The following is a 13,758-nucleotide window of genomic DNA, read 5'->3' as shown; positions in this document are numbered from 1 at the left end:
GGTCTCTGGGTCCCTGGAGAGAGGACCCGGGGAGGGCTGGGGCTTCCTCCTGGCCAGGCCGGCAGCCCCAGTGCCCGGCAGTGAGCCAGGCTGGCCTGGGCTGCAGAGCTGTGGGCTGTGGGGAGAATGAGTAATGAGTCTTGAGGGGCCCTGGTTCCCAGACCCTGCCCTCGCCCCTCCCTGGACACACTGCACGAGCCCAGTCTCTGCCCCCACAGCTGCCTCACAGCACAGTACCCGCTCCCTTCCCACACTCTCCCTCCACAGTTGGGCACACACCACCCCATGGAGTCAGCCCCTCCTGGACTCTCACGCACTTTGCCTCCCCCCGCCCCAACTGGCCTCCAGGTAAATTCCTTCTGGCTCCTAGGACCCAGGCATCTGCCTCCCAGCCTCACCAACCTTCACTCTGCCAGCATCCCGAACCAGGGAGACCCAGCCCCGAGGTTTTTTCAGTAAGAAGCCCTCTGCCAGCTCCCCCGAGGGTGGGGGATGTGAGTATGACAGAGGGATTGGGTTCCAGGGCGGGGCAGGGGAATTAATCCCCTCCCTCTCCTGAGCTGAGGGGTGAGTGGACAGCAGCACGAAATCCTATTCCCTCTGCTAGTGGAAATCGATAGCTAATTAATTCCCTCCCCAAAATGTGTCTGGAGGTGGGGGTGGGAGTTGGGAGAGAGGCAGAGAGAGGCTGGGCCATTCGGAGAATGAGACCCCAGCGGGGGAGGGAGGAAGGATGTCATTTTTCTGGTCTTCTGTCCCACGCCTCCGCTGGGGGTCTCCCTGCCCCTTCTGGAGAAGAGGGGTTTGGTTTCTCAGTCTCCCAAGCCTGAGGGTCCCCCTCCCCTGGGTGGGGGTGCATGTGTGTGGGGTTAAGGGCGTCAATCAGCCTGGGAGCAGGTGCTGCATTTAATTTGATTGGCTAATTAGCCCGCGCATGTTAATTATCTCCATTACCCAATGAGGAGAGGCAGTGGCAAAGCTATATATAACCCGGACAGTGTTCAGAGGGAGAGGGGGCTGTCTGCCTGAATCGCCTTCTGTCCCCTGCTTAGGAAGGGGCAGCCCTTGGAGGGTCAGTGAGGCAGGACACTTGAGTTCCCACTGATGCCTGTGGGAGTGGGGGGGTTGTGGTGGTGGTGGGGCAACAGTTAGAAGAAGCCAGATGGAAGGACCTGAAAACTGGGCTTTGAGGGTCTCTTGGAGATGGCTCCCCAAACTCTCCCGCTGTTCTCCTGAGGTCTTCTCTGCCCCTTCTTCCTTCGGCACACATGTCACTCCAACCATCCCTGCCCTCCCATGACTCTCTGCTCACTCCCCTGCTATGGTTTTTTAGGGGGCCCCTAGCTTTCTCTTTCTCCCTTCATTCCCCAGATTCCTCCCACGTAGAAAGGAACTACACCCACCCGACCTTCTCCCTCACCCCTCTTCTCCTTCTGGTTCCCACTGCCCTGAGCTACACCTGTGGCTGCCGCACCCTTTGTTTCCTCTGTGGAGAGACTGGAGTTGGACACACATGGTTCTAAGTCACAGTTCCCCGCTGACAGGCGGTGTGACCTTGGGCAAGTCCCTAGACTTTCTATGAGGGCTTCCCCAGTGGTTAATGGGAATAGCGGGACTTCTCAGAGTGATTAAGTAAAATGCCATTTGTAAAAATGCCCAGCATCCAGGTCTTTGACAAATTCTGTTTGGATTAATTCTCTCTATCGTCTCTTTTCTCTTCTCCCCATCAGGCCACCTTTCTCCTCCATTACTCTTCTGTCTGTCATTTTGCCTGTGATTCCCACCCCCCCCAACTTCAATCTTTCCCTGCCTCTTCCTAAACTTTGGCCCCTCCCTGCTTCTCTCCCAGGCTTCTCCCCACCTCCTTCCCTTCCTCCCTCCCCAAAATAAAATCAATGCAATATTCAGGAGGGTTGTTGGATATAAATAATTACGACTCGGAGTTTAACGAGATGCAAATTCCCCTCCCCGGTGTGGGGTATAAATTGCTCTCTGACAGCCCGTTACAAGGGTAATCATTTCAGAAAGGCAATTTTATGTAAATAAGCGTGCCTGCCTCCTGGTGGCTCCCCCAGCCCTGGATGGGGAGGGGGTGGAACTGAAGGGTGAAGAGAACCCAGGTATAGGGCCAGGCCTGAGGCTGAGGACTGGGAACTGGAGGTTGAGGGTGACAGACATTTAGGCTTAGGAAGGATCTAGGCTGGTGAGCAGTGGGGTTGGGGCCCAGGAAGAGGTGAGTGTTGTTTGGGGGGAACTGGAGATGTGTGTCCTTGCATGGATGGAGAGGGTTTGGGGCCTGGATGCCTGGGTCCTAGCTGGCTTCTCTCCCTAGCCCCCTTCTCAGCCAGGTTACCCAATGATCCCATTGACGAATTGGCATTTAATTAATCTCAATGAATTATTTAGCAACTTCATTATCCAGCATCAGGAGCTGATGAGAGAGCCTCGACTGGCTGGCTGGTGGCAGGAGCATCACTCAGAGGTGGGGTGGCTCAGAGAGGAAGGGGCTGGGGTCACCAGCGGGTGGAGGGTCTCCAGGCCTCATTCACAGGAGCTGGCCCTGGGCCTGAGGGCAGGCGAGGGTGAGGGCGACAGGGTTGGGCTTCCTATCGAACTTTAAGATGCTAGTACCCACCTGCTCACATCTCAAATTAATAATTACCCTAATGAGTGCCATTTCTCTGCAAGTGCTGGGCCCCCAGTCCTACCGTCTAGGGTGGTGTCTCTTGCTCTGGGACCCTCTCCGGGTCAGGGCCGGCTCCTCAAGTCCTAAAAGGAAACAACTGGTTGCCTGCTGGTGTGATGGGGGAGTCAGCCTCCTCTGAACCTCTCATTAACCCTTTCCTCTCTGTTTCCCCGCAGGCATCCCTCCCCCATCTTTCGTCGGAGCCCGCAGCGGGGGAGGGGCGCCTCTGCCTCCGCCCCGGCTAGTCGGTACCTGGGCCTCTGCGCCTCGGGCCGAGGCCGGGCCCATGGCACTCTGAGCCGGCGAGGGAGCCCCGCTCCGCGCGGGGGGCGCCCGGCCCCCTCCCCGCCCCATGCGTCCGCGGCTCTGAAGCCTGAGCGGGCGGGGGCCGGGCNCGGCATCCCGCCCGACGTGCGCCTCTCGGCGCTCACACTCAGCACCGTCAAGTACGAGCCGCCCTTCCGCGGCCTCCTGGCCAACCTGAAGCTGGGCGAGCGGCCCCCCGCGCTCCTGGGCAGCCAGGGCCTGCGCGGCGCTGCCGCCGACCCCCTGTGCGCGCCAGCGCGCAACCCCTGTGCCAACGGCGGCCTCTGCACCGTGCTGGCCCCCGGCGAGGTGGGCTGCGACTGCAGCCACACGGGCTTCGGCGGCAAGTTCTGCAGCGAAGGTGAGCCCCCGGGGAGCCTCCGCTGGGCGCCCGGGTTTGGGATTGAGGGGCTGCCTGCGCTGGTGCCGGGGTCGCGGCCTGAGGGAGTGTGGGCGGCGCGAGAGCTCGGGCTTGAGGACGAATGACAGCGTGCACGAGCACGCGAGGGTCATGAGGCGTGTCCTTGCCAGGGGCGGGTGAGGACGCCGGTCCCGAGGAGAGGGAGCGCGTGGCTAGCCAGTGACCTGTGTGGACGTGGCTGGTGAGGGGCGACCTGTGGGTAGTATTGTGTCGTCTGGTCCTGCGAGGGGCTGGCGGGAGGACGAGGGTCCGGGCTCTTGAGGGCTTGTGGGTCCGGGTGTGTGAGGAAGTGTGTGGCCCAGATCTGTCCGGGGGGGCCCTTGGGGCGGGGGACTATAGGGGCGTCAGGTCTGGGGCCTGGGAGGAGCCCTGACGGTGTGGGCGGCCTGGAAGGCTAGGAGGTGTGCGGGGCCTGGAGGGTCTTCCCCGGGGGGCGGGGCGTGAGGGGCTGTGGGTGGGGCCGGAATGGGCGGGGCCTGCGAGGCGGGGGCGTGGCGGGCCCACGAGGGCGAAGCAGGTGCTGCGTGTGCGGGCGGCGGATCTGAGAGTTTCTGAGAGAGAAGCATGGCAAGTATGGCTGGTGAGGGCGGGGCGGATGGGAGGAAGACGGCCTGGGCGTGGGGAGAAGGGCACGCCGTAAGGGCAGGTGAGGGAGAGTGGGGATGGCAAGGTCGTGCCTGGAAAGGGAGGTTTCAGGGAGGGAGAGCTTCCACCAGCTCCCCAGCTTCTAGAGGCGGAGCTGAGTGAAAAGAAGGGACAGGTCGTGTGGGTGGTGCCAGGCCCGGGTCCCTGCGGGCTGTGGTTCAGGGGGACTGGGAAGGAGGGACTTGAAGGCACCTGTTGTACCTTGGTCTGGCGAGGCAGTGAGGGAGACGTTCCCCGTCAGTTTGGGGGCGAGGGTGGGCATCTCCTTCGACCCTGGTCTGTGGTGGCAGGCTTGCTTTCCTCTGCCCCAGACCCCTAGAAGCTGTGGGCCACCTAGCAGCTGTGTGTGTCCGCCCCCTCCGCCGAGAGGTAGAGTCTTTTGGGGAGTGTGTGCGTGTGCATGTATGTGCCTTCAAGCTAGCACGGCCCGAGGACTGCTTTGGGGCTGGGAGTCCTCCTGGCTGCCAGCATGTGGACAGCCATGGGAGGAGCCGAGTCTGCTCGTGTGGCCCTGGTTTGGGGATGTGCAGTATTTTGACCGTTTATCTGTGATTGTGGGAGAGGGATCCTTAAGGAAAGTGTTTGGCTTGCTTTTGTGGGATTATTTGTATAAGGTTGTGGGATATATCTTCAGGAACTGTGTGTATTAAGTTAACCTGACACCTTCTTACCTTTTCTCCAAGGAGTTCAGGTGCTCCCTAAACTGTGAAAGTGTGTGTCTGTGTGTGTTCTCCTGCACGCAGAGGCTGTGGGTCTGGCACTGTGTGTGTTATGTGTGGATGGTCGGCTGCAACAGAGCAGTGATTGCAGATAGGAGTGCAGCGCCTAGGAGAACGAGTAGTACACAGTGTAAGGGCAGGCACCCACGTGCGTGTGTCTTAATGTGAGACCTCGGTCAGACACTGGAACTCCATGAGGAATCTTTCCTTGCATGACTTTGAACTTGATTCTCTGATCTCTGTGACCTTTCCCTTCCAAGCCTTTCTAAGAAAATAGGATGAACCACCCTTCTAACTTGATGGAAAGGGAATTTGGGCTACGGAGAGGTTTCAGTAGCTGGCCAATGGACTCACTGGCAGAATTGGGCCCGAGTGTATGAAAAACGCAGCCAGAGGCACATTGGTCAACCAGACCCTTGTGTCCATCCCCTGAAAGGATTTATTGGCCAGAGGCTCCCAGTGAGCCAAAAAGGTGTGTGCTTCTGAATATGGGTTGTGTGGTTGTGTGTCTGAGATGTGTTGGAGTACCTGTGTGTGGGAGGGGCAGTTTGTGTATCCTATGGGTGTGTTGGATGTGTATGAGATCAGTGTTTGTGTTAGCAGTGTTGGAGCTGGGAGAGATGGCTGCATATCTGACCCATTGTGTGTGTGTGTGTGTGTGAGAGAGAGAGAGAGAGAGATTCATGAAGAAGAGGGAAAGGGGGTATTAGGTGGGTGTCAGGCAGCTGGTTGGGGCAGGGTTGCCTCTGTGTATGTGTGTGTGTTGGTAGCTGTTGAGGGAGGGGTGGTGCTTTGTCTGTGATAAAAGGGCAGGGATCTGCCTCTCTGTATTCCTTGTGCCTAATACAGTGCCAGACACTTAGTGGGTGTTTGATAAAAATTTGTAGAATGAATTAAGAAATATTAAAAAGTATTTGGGAGAACAAAGGCTGTGTATGTGTATATGAAAATATGTCTACGTATATTTTCAGATAGGCACTGTGGGTGGGCACAGGGTTGTAAAGACTGATTGTATCTGGAGGTGACAAGCACAGTGACAAGCCTACTGATTTGCCTCCCTCTCCCCACCCCATGACCTCATTCCCTCTCCTTATATTTGTTCCTATTTCCTGGGCAGCTTTTGTAATATCCTGTGCTCATTACACTTCTAGTACATTCTCATCTAGCCGAGGAGGAAAGGAATGCACTCCCACCCTTGGGTATGGGGGTTGAGGAGGAAGACTTTAAGTGAGATAGGCCTGGTTCCTCATCGTACTGATTTGAGGGCCAGAGTCCGCAAGTTTCCCCCTGAAGTTACCCTCATGTCATGATTATCTGCTTTGAATGAGCCTCAACTTTTTTGAAATTGTGGGCATTTTCAAAAGCAGTAATTCATAGGACCCTTTCAAAATAGGAGTTATTTTTATATCTGTCCGTTGTGAAAAGAGACAACTCAAAGCTACTATGAATTCAGGAAAGCTTTTACATGGCTTCGATGTTATAGTTGCCATTGTGGTTAATCCAATATACATTAGAAAAAAGTTTTGTAGCCTTATATGCAAGACATATCAACGTGCCTTCAGTACCTGGTGTGCATTTGGATTTGTGGATTCTTTGGAATAACCCGCCTGCCTTCCTGGGTCTGGGCCTACCCATTGACTGAGAACCTCCCTGTTAGGAAATATGCTTCTTTTTTCTCTGGGTGGGGGGGAAGAGTCTGGCCACAGGTCATTGAAGAGAGAGCTAAGTGTGAGTCACTGGGTGTGTGTACCCACTGCTGATTATCTGCCGAAGCGGGCTTGGAGTTGACGGGGCTGGTGCGGTGATTTGCGTGGGAACGCCTCCTGTCCCTCATGTGTGAAGATAAAGGGCTGAAAAGTGATCCGGGGAGAGGGTGTGTGGGTGTGTGGGAGACCCTGAGTGGCATGGGGGCACAGATGTGTAGGACGGAGGGGCAGGGGTGCACCTAGCTTGGGAGAGGAGTGTGAAGCCAGTAGGCAGGGAGGTGGAGTCATGTCATTCAGACGTGTGTTTCCTACGTTTGTTGGTGATGGAATTCAGTAAGTAGTTATCAAGGCCTCCTTTGTGCGAGCCTCGTGTTGAGGGCTGAAGGGGGGTCGGAAATGAATGAGATGCTGCTCTGGGCGTTGACTGTTTAATTGGAGAAGCAGATAAAAAGCAGTCCAGTCCGTGGTAAAAAGCACAGACTGCAGCCACGACTGCCTGGGCAGTGACCTTGGACTTTAGCTCTCTCCGCCCTGGCTTCCTTTTCTGGAAAATGGGGGCCATGATAGTACCTACCTTACAGACTTGTTACAGGGGCTAAACCAGCTAATTCATGTCAAGTGCTTAGAATAGTGACTGGCACATAGAAAATGCCCGATAAACTCCAGCAAAAGAACAAGACACAAAATAGTGTGGTCTAGGGGCGCCTGGGTGGCTCAGTGGGTGAAGCGTCTCGAAGGCTACTGGGATCGAGCCCCTGAGCTCCCTGCTCGGGGGGGAGTCTGCTTCTCCCTCTCCCTCTGCTGCTCCCCTGCTTGTGCGTGCACGCGTTCTCTCTCTCTCTGACAAATAAATAAATAAAATCTTTATAAGAAAATGGTGTGGTATATACCCAAAGAGACGTAGCAAGGCAATTCAGCTTAGTGATCAAACCGTGCACTCCTGAGTCTCACGTCTGCGTTTCAATCTGACTTCCGCACTCACTAGGCCCACCCCATCAGGCGAGTGCCTAAACTTCAGAGGAATTTTTCCTTACCTGTAAATGGAGATAAGCATGCTTGTCTCAGAGGTCTGTCGTGGGAATTAAATGAATGTCTGGTACGTAATAATAGTAGATGGTAGTTACTATTACCAGCAGAGTGTTATTTGTGTTTTGAGGAAGGCGATAGTTTTACAAGTTGGGGGGGAGGGGTCAGTAATGAAAGACATGCTATTGAAGACTGACTTTGACCATGGATGAGTCAGCTTGGTTTGAGGAGGCCAGTCCATGCACAGGCACCGGTAAGAGTAAAGGCATGGGAGGGAGGGACATGTACGTCCCATCCATTGAAGGGACCCCAAGAATATAAGCAAATGGGTGGAATCTAAAGCAGGAGAAGCAGGTTGAAGCCAGGTCTTGGAGTTTTGACTTAAATCATTCAACCAGCGTTTATTGGATGCTGTGTCCCGAGTATCGACAAATGCAGCCACAAAGGAATTTTGAGCAGATACATGAATAATGAGAGCCATTGACCAGAGGCTGGGAGTCTGGTGTAGAAGGACCATAGGCAGCGGAGTTAGGCAGTGGAGAAATCAGCTGGAAGACAGTTCAGGAGGGAGATTGTGAGGCCCCGAATCTTGGTGGTCTTCGGGAGTGGCGAGGAAGATGCTTGGGAGCTGTTCTTGGCATGGAAGTTTTGGGACCCTGCCTGTCGCACGTGGTGGGGCAGGGAGGAGGCAGAGGTGATGACATTTCAGGTTTGCTTGGAAGGACGGTGGTGATGGGCGGTGGCAGCAGAGGGGTGAAAGGAAAGGGGATGGTGGCGGGAGGGGAGCAGGGTTGGGCCACAGATCATGACGTGTTGAACTGCCATGTCCCTTGGTGTTCCGAGACAGAGGCACCCAGGCTGTTGGAAATGTGAGACCCAAGCTTTGCATTGAAGGCGAGGCTGCGGGTGGAGACCTGGGTGCCACGGGCACGTGTGTAGAGAGAGAAAATATTTGAAGCTCTGGAATTGGATGAGGCGGCCAAGGAGAAGGTGAAGAGACTTCAGAGGAGCCCACAGTTGGAGAGGAGTGGCCACAGACATGGTGAAGGAGCCCTTAGAACAAAAAGAGACCAGATCACAGAGTCAAGGGGGGAGAGCCTGGGGCCTCACAGCTAGTGAGCGTTTGCTGTGCCTTGAACTTTCTCATCTCATCCTCATGCTACCGCCTGAGACGGAAGAGCTGGGATCTGAACCCCGGGCTGACTCCGGGGCCGGTTGCCCCCCCACCTTTGTCCATGCTGCCTCTCAAAGCTCAGGCGGTCGGTCAGCTGTGTCTGTGCACTACTCGCGTGTGGTTTATTGGGGGTATTTAGGGACAGTGTTTTCATCAGAAGCCAGTAACCACCCCACGTTCTTCAGGTCACAGCTTCTCCTTTAAGCCGGTATGCAACGAGGGTGTTCCCGTGTCTGCCAGCCAGCGGTCCCAGCACCGAGAGAGGGCAGTGGAAATCAATCAGTAAAACCCCAGTCTTCCGGGGCCCTTGGGGAGAAACTCACCCTGGAAAGTGGAGCATTAGCCCATTAAAATATACAACTCACCAACACTGAAAGCATTTCAGATGGAAATCTTTCTGAGATACGTTGCACACCTCTCTGCTTCCCCTAAGCATAATATTTGGAAAGTGATCTAACCTTTTCCGGATGACTCAGGACGTCGTGATCCCCCTTAGGTATTGGACTGTCACACAGTGGTTCCTTCACTGGGATTTGTCCCTGCCTGAAATGATGGCTGACTGCTGTAGCTGGAGTTCTTATATTAGCTTTTCATGAGTTTTGCCACCTCTGCCCTTAGGGGAAGCTGTCGGGTGGCAGCCCACATCTCCCCCCCTCCCCGCCCTCCCCGCTTTGTCTGCGAAGTTGGAAATCAGCATTCCCAAGCATGTTGGGGTTGTGGGTCACCCCCAGTAAGTGGGTTCTGGGTAAGGTCTGAGAGGTTCTCCTATGAAGAGATAATGGTTTTTAATGCATCACCACTGCCAATGGTGTTCGTTTTGGCTGCTCAGAACTTTCTTTCCTTTTGTTCTGCTCTTCCTCACTGTCCTTGATAACGAGTCTGCTGGAATTCTGAGTTCATGTTAGGCAAGACAATACGCCCGCTGGTGGGGCGGATAAGACCTCCGTGCGTGAAAGTTGAGTCAATGAGGTCACGTATGTGGATCCACTCTCTCGGCTGTAACATCCAATACCCGTGGTCCTGACAGTTTCTGCTGTGAGAGAGATGGCTCCGGGCTCGAGGGAGAGCCAGGGAGTGGCTGGCGTGAGAACCCAGAGATGAGACAGATACTCACAAGGAAAGCCTCAAATGGCAGCGTGGTTAAGAGCAAGGGCTGCCGGGGTCCAATCTGAGTTTGCTGCTTGCCGTGTGTGTTGGCTTGTGCAATTTACTTAAGCACATTGTTCTTCAGTGACATGGAGGTTATAATGTTTTTGCAAGGACTCAGTGAGTTATATGGGCCAGGCACTATTCTAAATGATCAATAAAGGCAGCTATGATCGTTAACCCCAGTGGTCAGAGAAGGCTGCAAGGAGGAGGTGGGACTTGGCTAGATCTTGAACGAGGACTGAGGGAGATTTGTGGAGGCGGAAAGGAATGGGCAGGGCTTTCCCTCCAGGAAAGCAGCCTAAACTTGGTCTAGGCCATGTGAGTCTGGTGTGTGTCGGGGGCGGGTGAGGAGACCAAGATGGCTGTGCTTTGGGGGAGATAAGATAAGAACTGTTGAGTCAGGTCAGCTTCTAAAAGTCTTGACTTCCGACCAAGAAGATAGGCCATGGGAAGCCAGACAGATTCGGGTTCAGATTTTGACTCTGTCCCTCACCAGCAGCGGGACATGGGACAAGTTTCTTCCACTTCATGAGGCTTGGTTTCCCCAACTCTACGAGAGAGTGATGCCAGCATCACTCAGTATGTGATTATTCATTCAACAAACACAGGCATGCCTTTTTCTGAGCCAGGAACTGTGCAAGCAGCTGGAGGTAGAGATGAATGAGACATTGTCCTTGCTCTTGGATATCACACAGTCCTGCCAGGAAGCAGACATGGGAACGCAATCGCATTGGAGATACAATAAAGTGAAATAATGATACAATGTTCGTATTGAGAGCGGGCACAGAGGAGGGGTGGCTAGCCCTGCCTGTGAGGCCAGTTGGGAACACAAACAGAGGTATACTGACCTGGTCTTAAAACAGGAGCTGGCTTTCTCAGGGAGCTGAGGGTGGGAGGAGTGGGAATAGGGAAGGGTGTTTCGAGCCAAGGGAATGGTACATGCAGAAATGTGGGACATTAGGGAAATGGACAGCAGTTGGGTGTGGCTGGAGCCTGGATTGTTGAAGGAATGGAGGTTGGAGGGAGGCATGGCTGAATTTCCAATGGACTTGCCTGAAAGGATCAGACTGTATCCTGGAGGCACTGGGAAGCCTTGAAGGGTTTTAAGTAGGGTCGTGACTTGGTTGGACTCCTTTGGTGGTATGTGGACTAAGAATTTCAGGGGGGAAAGACTGGCTGTAGGGGGAGATCACTGAAGAGGCTTATTAATGTTTCAGGGAGAGGATCTGAGGAGGGTCTGGCCTTGGACAGCGGTGGGGAGGGGATGGAGGGATGTAAAGCATTTCTAGGAGTTTTGTTGATTTTTTTTAGGGTTTTAGAAGGTGGAACCGACAGGACCTGGTGACTGGTATGAAAAAAGAGCAAGGCTGATTTCTGGCTGCCTACCTTGATCAGGGAGAGCAGGCGGGAGGAGAGGGCTTGTGGGGGAAGGGTTAGGAGGTCCATCTTGGGCCTGTTGAGTGTGAGAAGCCCAGGTAGAGCTTCTCTGAAGGCAGGTGGCTACATAGGATGAGAACACGGAAGAAAGGTTTGAACCACTGAAAAGTGCTGAGTGCGTGTGCATGTGCTCACGCGCGCGTGTGTGTGTGTGTGTGTGCATGTGTGTTGATCACAGCAGTATTTCGTCAGCTGTATCTGGTGCCCTTGCCAAGAGAGTCTAGTCGGGGGTGGGCAGGGAGACGAATCAGGAGAAGGGTCTTGCAGGAAACCAGAGGTGAAGGGCAGGGCGTGGGCTAGGCTGACCTAGGAGCACGGTGGTCAAAGTCAGAGGTGATTTTGTGCTGGTGGGCAAGTTTCTTTCCCTGCCCACAGGAAGTAGGTAATACCACCGAACTCATGAGGTTGCTGGGAGGGTAATGCCGTGAGACGCTTGTTAGGGGTCAGTAGGGTGCTGGCCACTTGGCTCACTAATGGCATCTCGAGCCTGGCAGACTGGGGGGCACCTAGTGGGCATTCAAGAAGTGTCGGCTGAAAGCAGTGCCTTTGCAAAATCTAGGGCAACGGGCCCTTGGCTGCGGGGGTGGACACGAGCCTGGCTTTGGTGGTGGGGTTTGGATGTCAGAGAGCTGTCTGAGTAATTACTGAGCGGACAGATGGGGATGCGGGACCTGTACCCGGGGAAGAAGCCCAGTCTACAAACACACGGGAGTGAGCCATCGCCAAGGAGGGCAGCGGGAAGGAAGAAGTGTGGAAGGCATAGGACGGAGCCTGCAGGGTCCGTGATGGCAGGTGTGGGACCCAGGTGAATCAGCAGAAAGCTAGGAGCAGCAGAGAAGGAGAGGCCAATGAGTATCTAGGAGCTGCGTCTCAGAAGCCAGGAGAGGGAGGGCTCATGCAGCCAGCAAACCAAGCTTGCTCGCTGCCCCTTCCTGAAGATAGTGTGCCCCATGCTTGTGGCCAGACTTCTGGAAATACCAGCCATGTTGGATTCTCTAGAAATCACCATGCCTCTTTGTACAGGTGCTGGAGAGATGATGGCGCTGCCTGACCAGGGCCTTCGCACATGGGGCCCAAAAGGTCCTGCCATGAGGCTCCTCGAGAGACCCAGGGGTTTTCCTGAGGGCCCCTTTCTAGCCTGCGTAGCAACCCCTGCCCTAAATGCAATGCGATTCAGTTTATTTAAGAAAATTGTTGTAGGCACGGCTTTTGGGGGGTGTAAGCAGGTAAAAGCAGCTGTGTTTGTGACACACGCAGATAGGTAAAGGCTTGCATGAAATGCAGAGAGACGGTCGACAGACCGAGAGAAAGGGGGCCGTGTTCATCACAGGGCAGGAGTCTTCAGCCGGCGGAGGGAGTGTGGGTGTGGCGGTGGGGTATGTGTCTAATGTTAGGTATTAGATCACGGTGTGGGTATTGATTCTGCATTCAGCCCGTGTGTGTGTATTAAGGAGGTGGGATAAGGTCTGATACATGACAGCATGTATTTCTGGAGTAGAGCTAACCCCCTAAGAGCCTCTGAGCAAATAACACAAACTATGCTGGAGGAAGAGACGGTGCGTGCACGCGGGCCTGAGTGTGCACCGAGCAGCGGCTTGGGTGTGTATGTGCGTATCCTGGGGCCTGCAGGCCCATGTGCGTGTGCACGCATGTGCGTGTGTGCCTGTTTCCCCATCGGGTCTGTGTGTTTGTAGGTTGTGCTGTTTCTCTGCCCACCTGTTGCTTCCTCTAAAGTCTCCTGGTAGGTGGGTGCGGGAGAGATGTTCGGGAAGGGGGTGACCCGGCCCTCTCCCAGGGCAGACCAGAGCCTGGCCTGCTTGGGGTGTTGTATCTTCTTTGAAGGAACTGTGTCCATCTTCTCTTGACCCACTGGAGTCAAGACCCATTGAGGTCAAGACCCAGGCCCAGGCAGACCCCGCCTAGGGGAGGGCTGGCTACCCAAAGGCTGTGGCGAGACTTAGGGACTTAGGGATGGGATGTGGCCCACTATGTTCTGACCCCCTCCCGCCACTGAAGTGGGCCCTGTAGCCGGTGGGGGCAGGAGGGGGGCGCTTCACCTCCCCCAGCTGCTTGTCCTGGAATCACAGAACCGGAGCCAGAGGGGCCTCGGAAACATTCGAGTCTGCCTGTCTCATTTTTACAGAGGAGGGACAGGTGGCTCGGAGAGGTGGAGTGACTGGGATGGGATGGGAGACACGTGGCTCTTTGAGGCCGAGCTGTGCTTTCTGACCTGACCGCGTGTGGATGACTTTTCTCCCCTGGGGGCACGGGGCTGGTTGCATCTGTGTGTGCAAAGGCTTCGAGTGTGGGTTGTGTGAGAGATGACACGTGTCTCCGGATCGCTGAGTGCCTATGTGTGTCAGTGTGTCACCGAGTGTAAGTGTGTCTCGGGTAAGCCCTGTGTGAGCGTGTCCCCATCTGTTTCCGAGGCAGCGTGGAATGCAGGGGAGGAGCGTGCCTGGGAGAGGCAAGCCTGCCTGCCTGCCATT

At 55.0% G+C, this 13,758-nt stretch overlaps 1 protein-coding gene across 3 annotated transcripts in view; it reads left to right on the top strand.

Moving 5' to 3' along the window:
- Positions 1-3,081: 3,081 nt before the first annotated feature.
- NRXN2 (neurexin 2) overlaps positions 3,082-13,758 on the top strand; it is a 96,827-nt gene continuing 86,150 nt past the window's right edge. Inside the window, exon 1 of one of the 3 annotated variants that reach the window (XM_034645166.1) lies at positions 3,082-3,353. Coding sequence is in view for 2 of the 3 variants with exons in the window: in XM_034645161.1 (XP_034501052.1) it covers positions 3,978-3,984 (7 nt within the window). In the remaining variant the exon portion in view is untranslated. Of the gene's footprint in view, positions 3,354-3,942; positions 3,985-13,758 lie in introns of those variants that run through there. The other 2 variants (XM_034645161.1, XM_034645164.1) reach the window with 2 other exon arrangements.

Source organism: Ailuropoda melanoleuca, chromosome 16, assembly GCF_002007445.2.
Source record: "Ailuropoda melanoleuca isolate Jingjing chromosome 16, ASM200744v2, whole genome shotgun sequence".
Lineage (NCBI taxonomy): Eukaryota > Metazoa > Chordata > Mammalia > Carnivora > Ursidae > Ailuropoda > Ailuropoda melanoleuca.
Note: the sequence above shows the minus strand (reverse complement) of the source record. Positions and strands in the feature narration are given on the sequence as shown.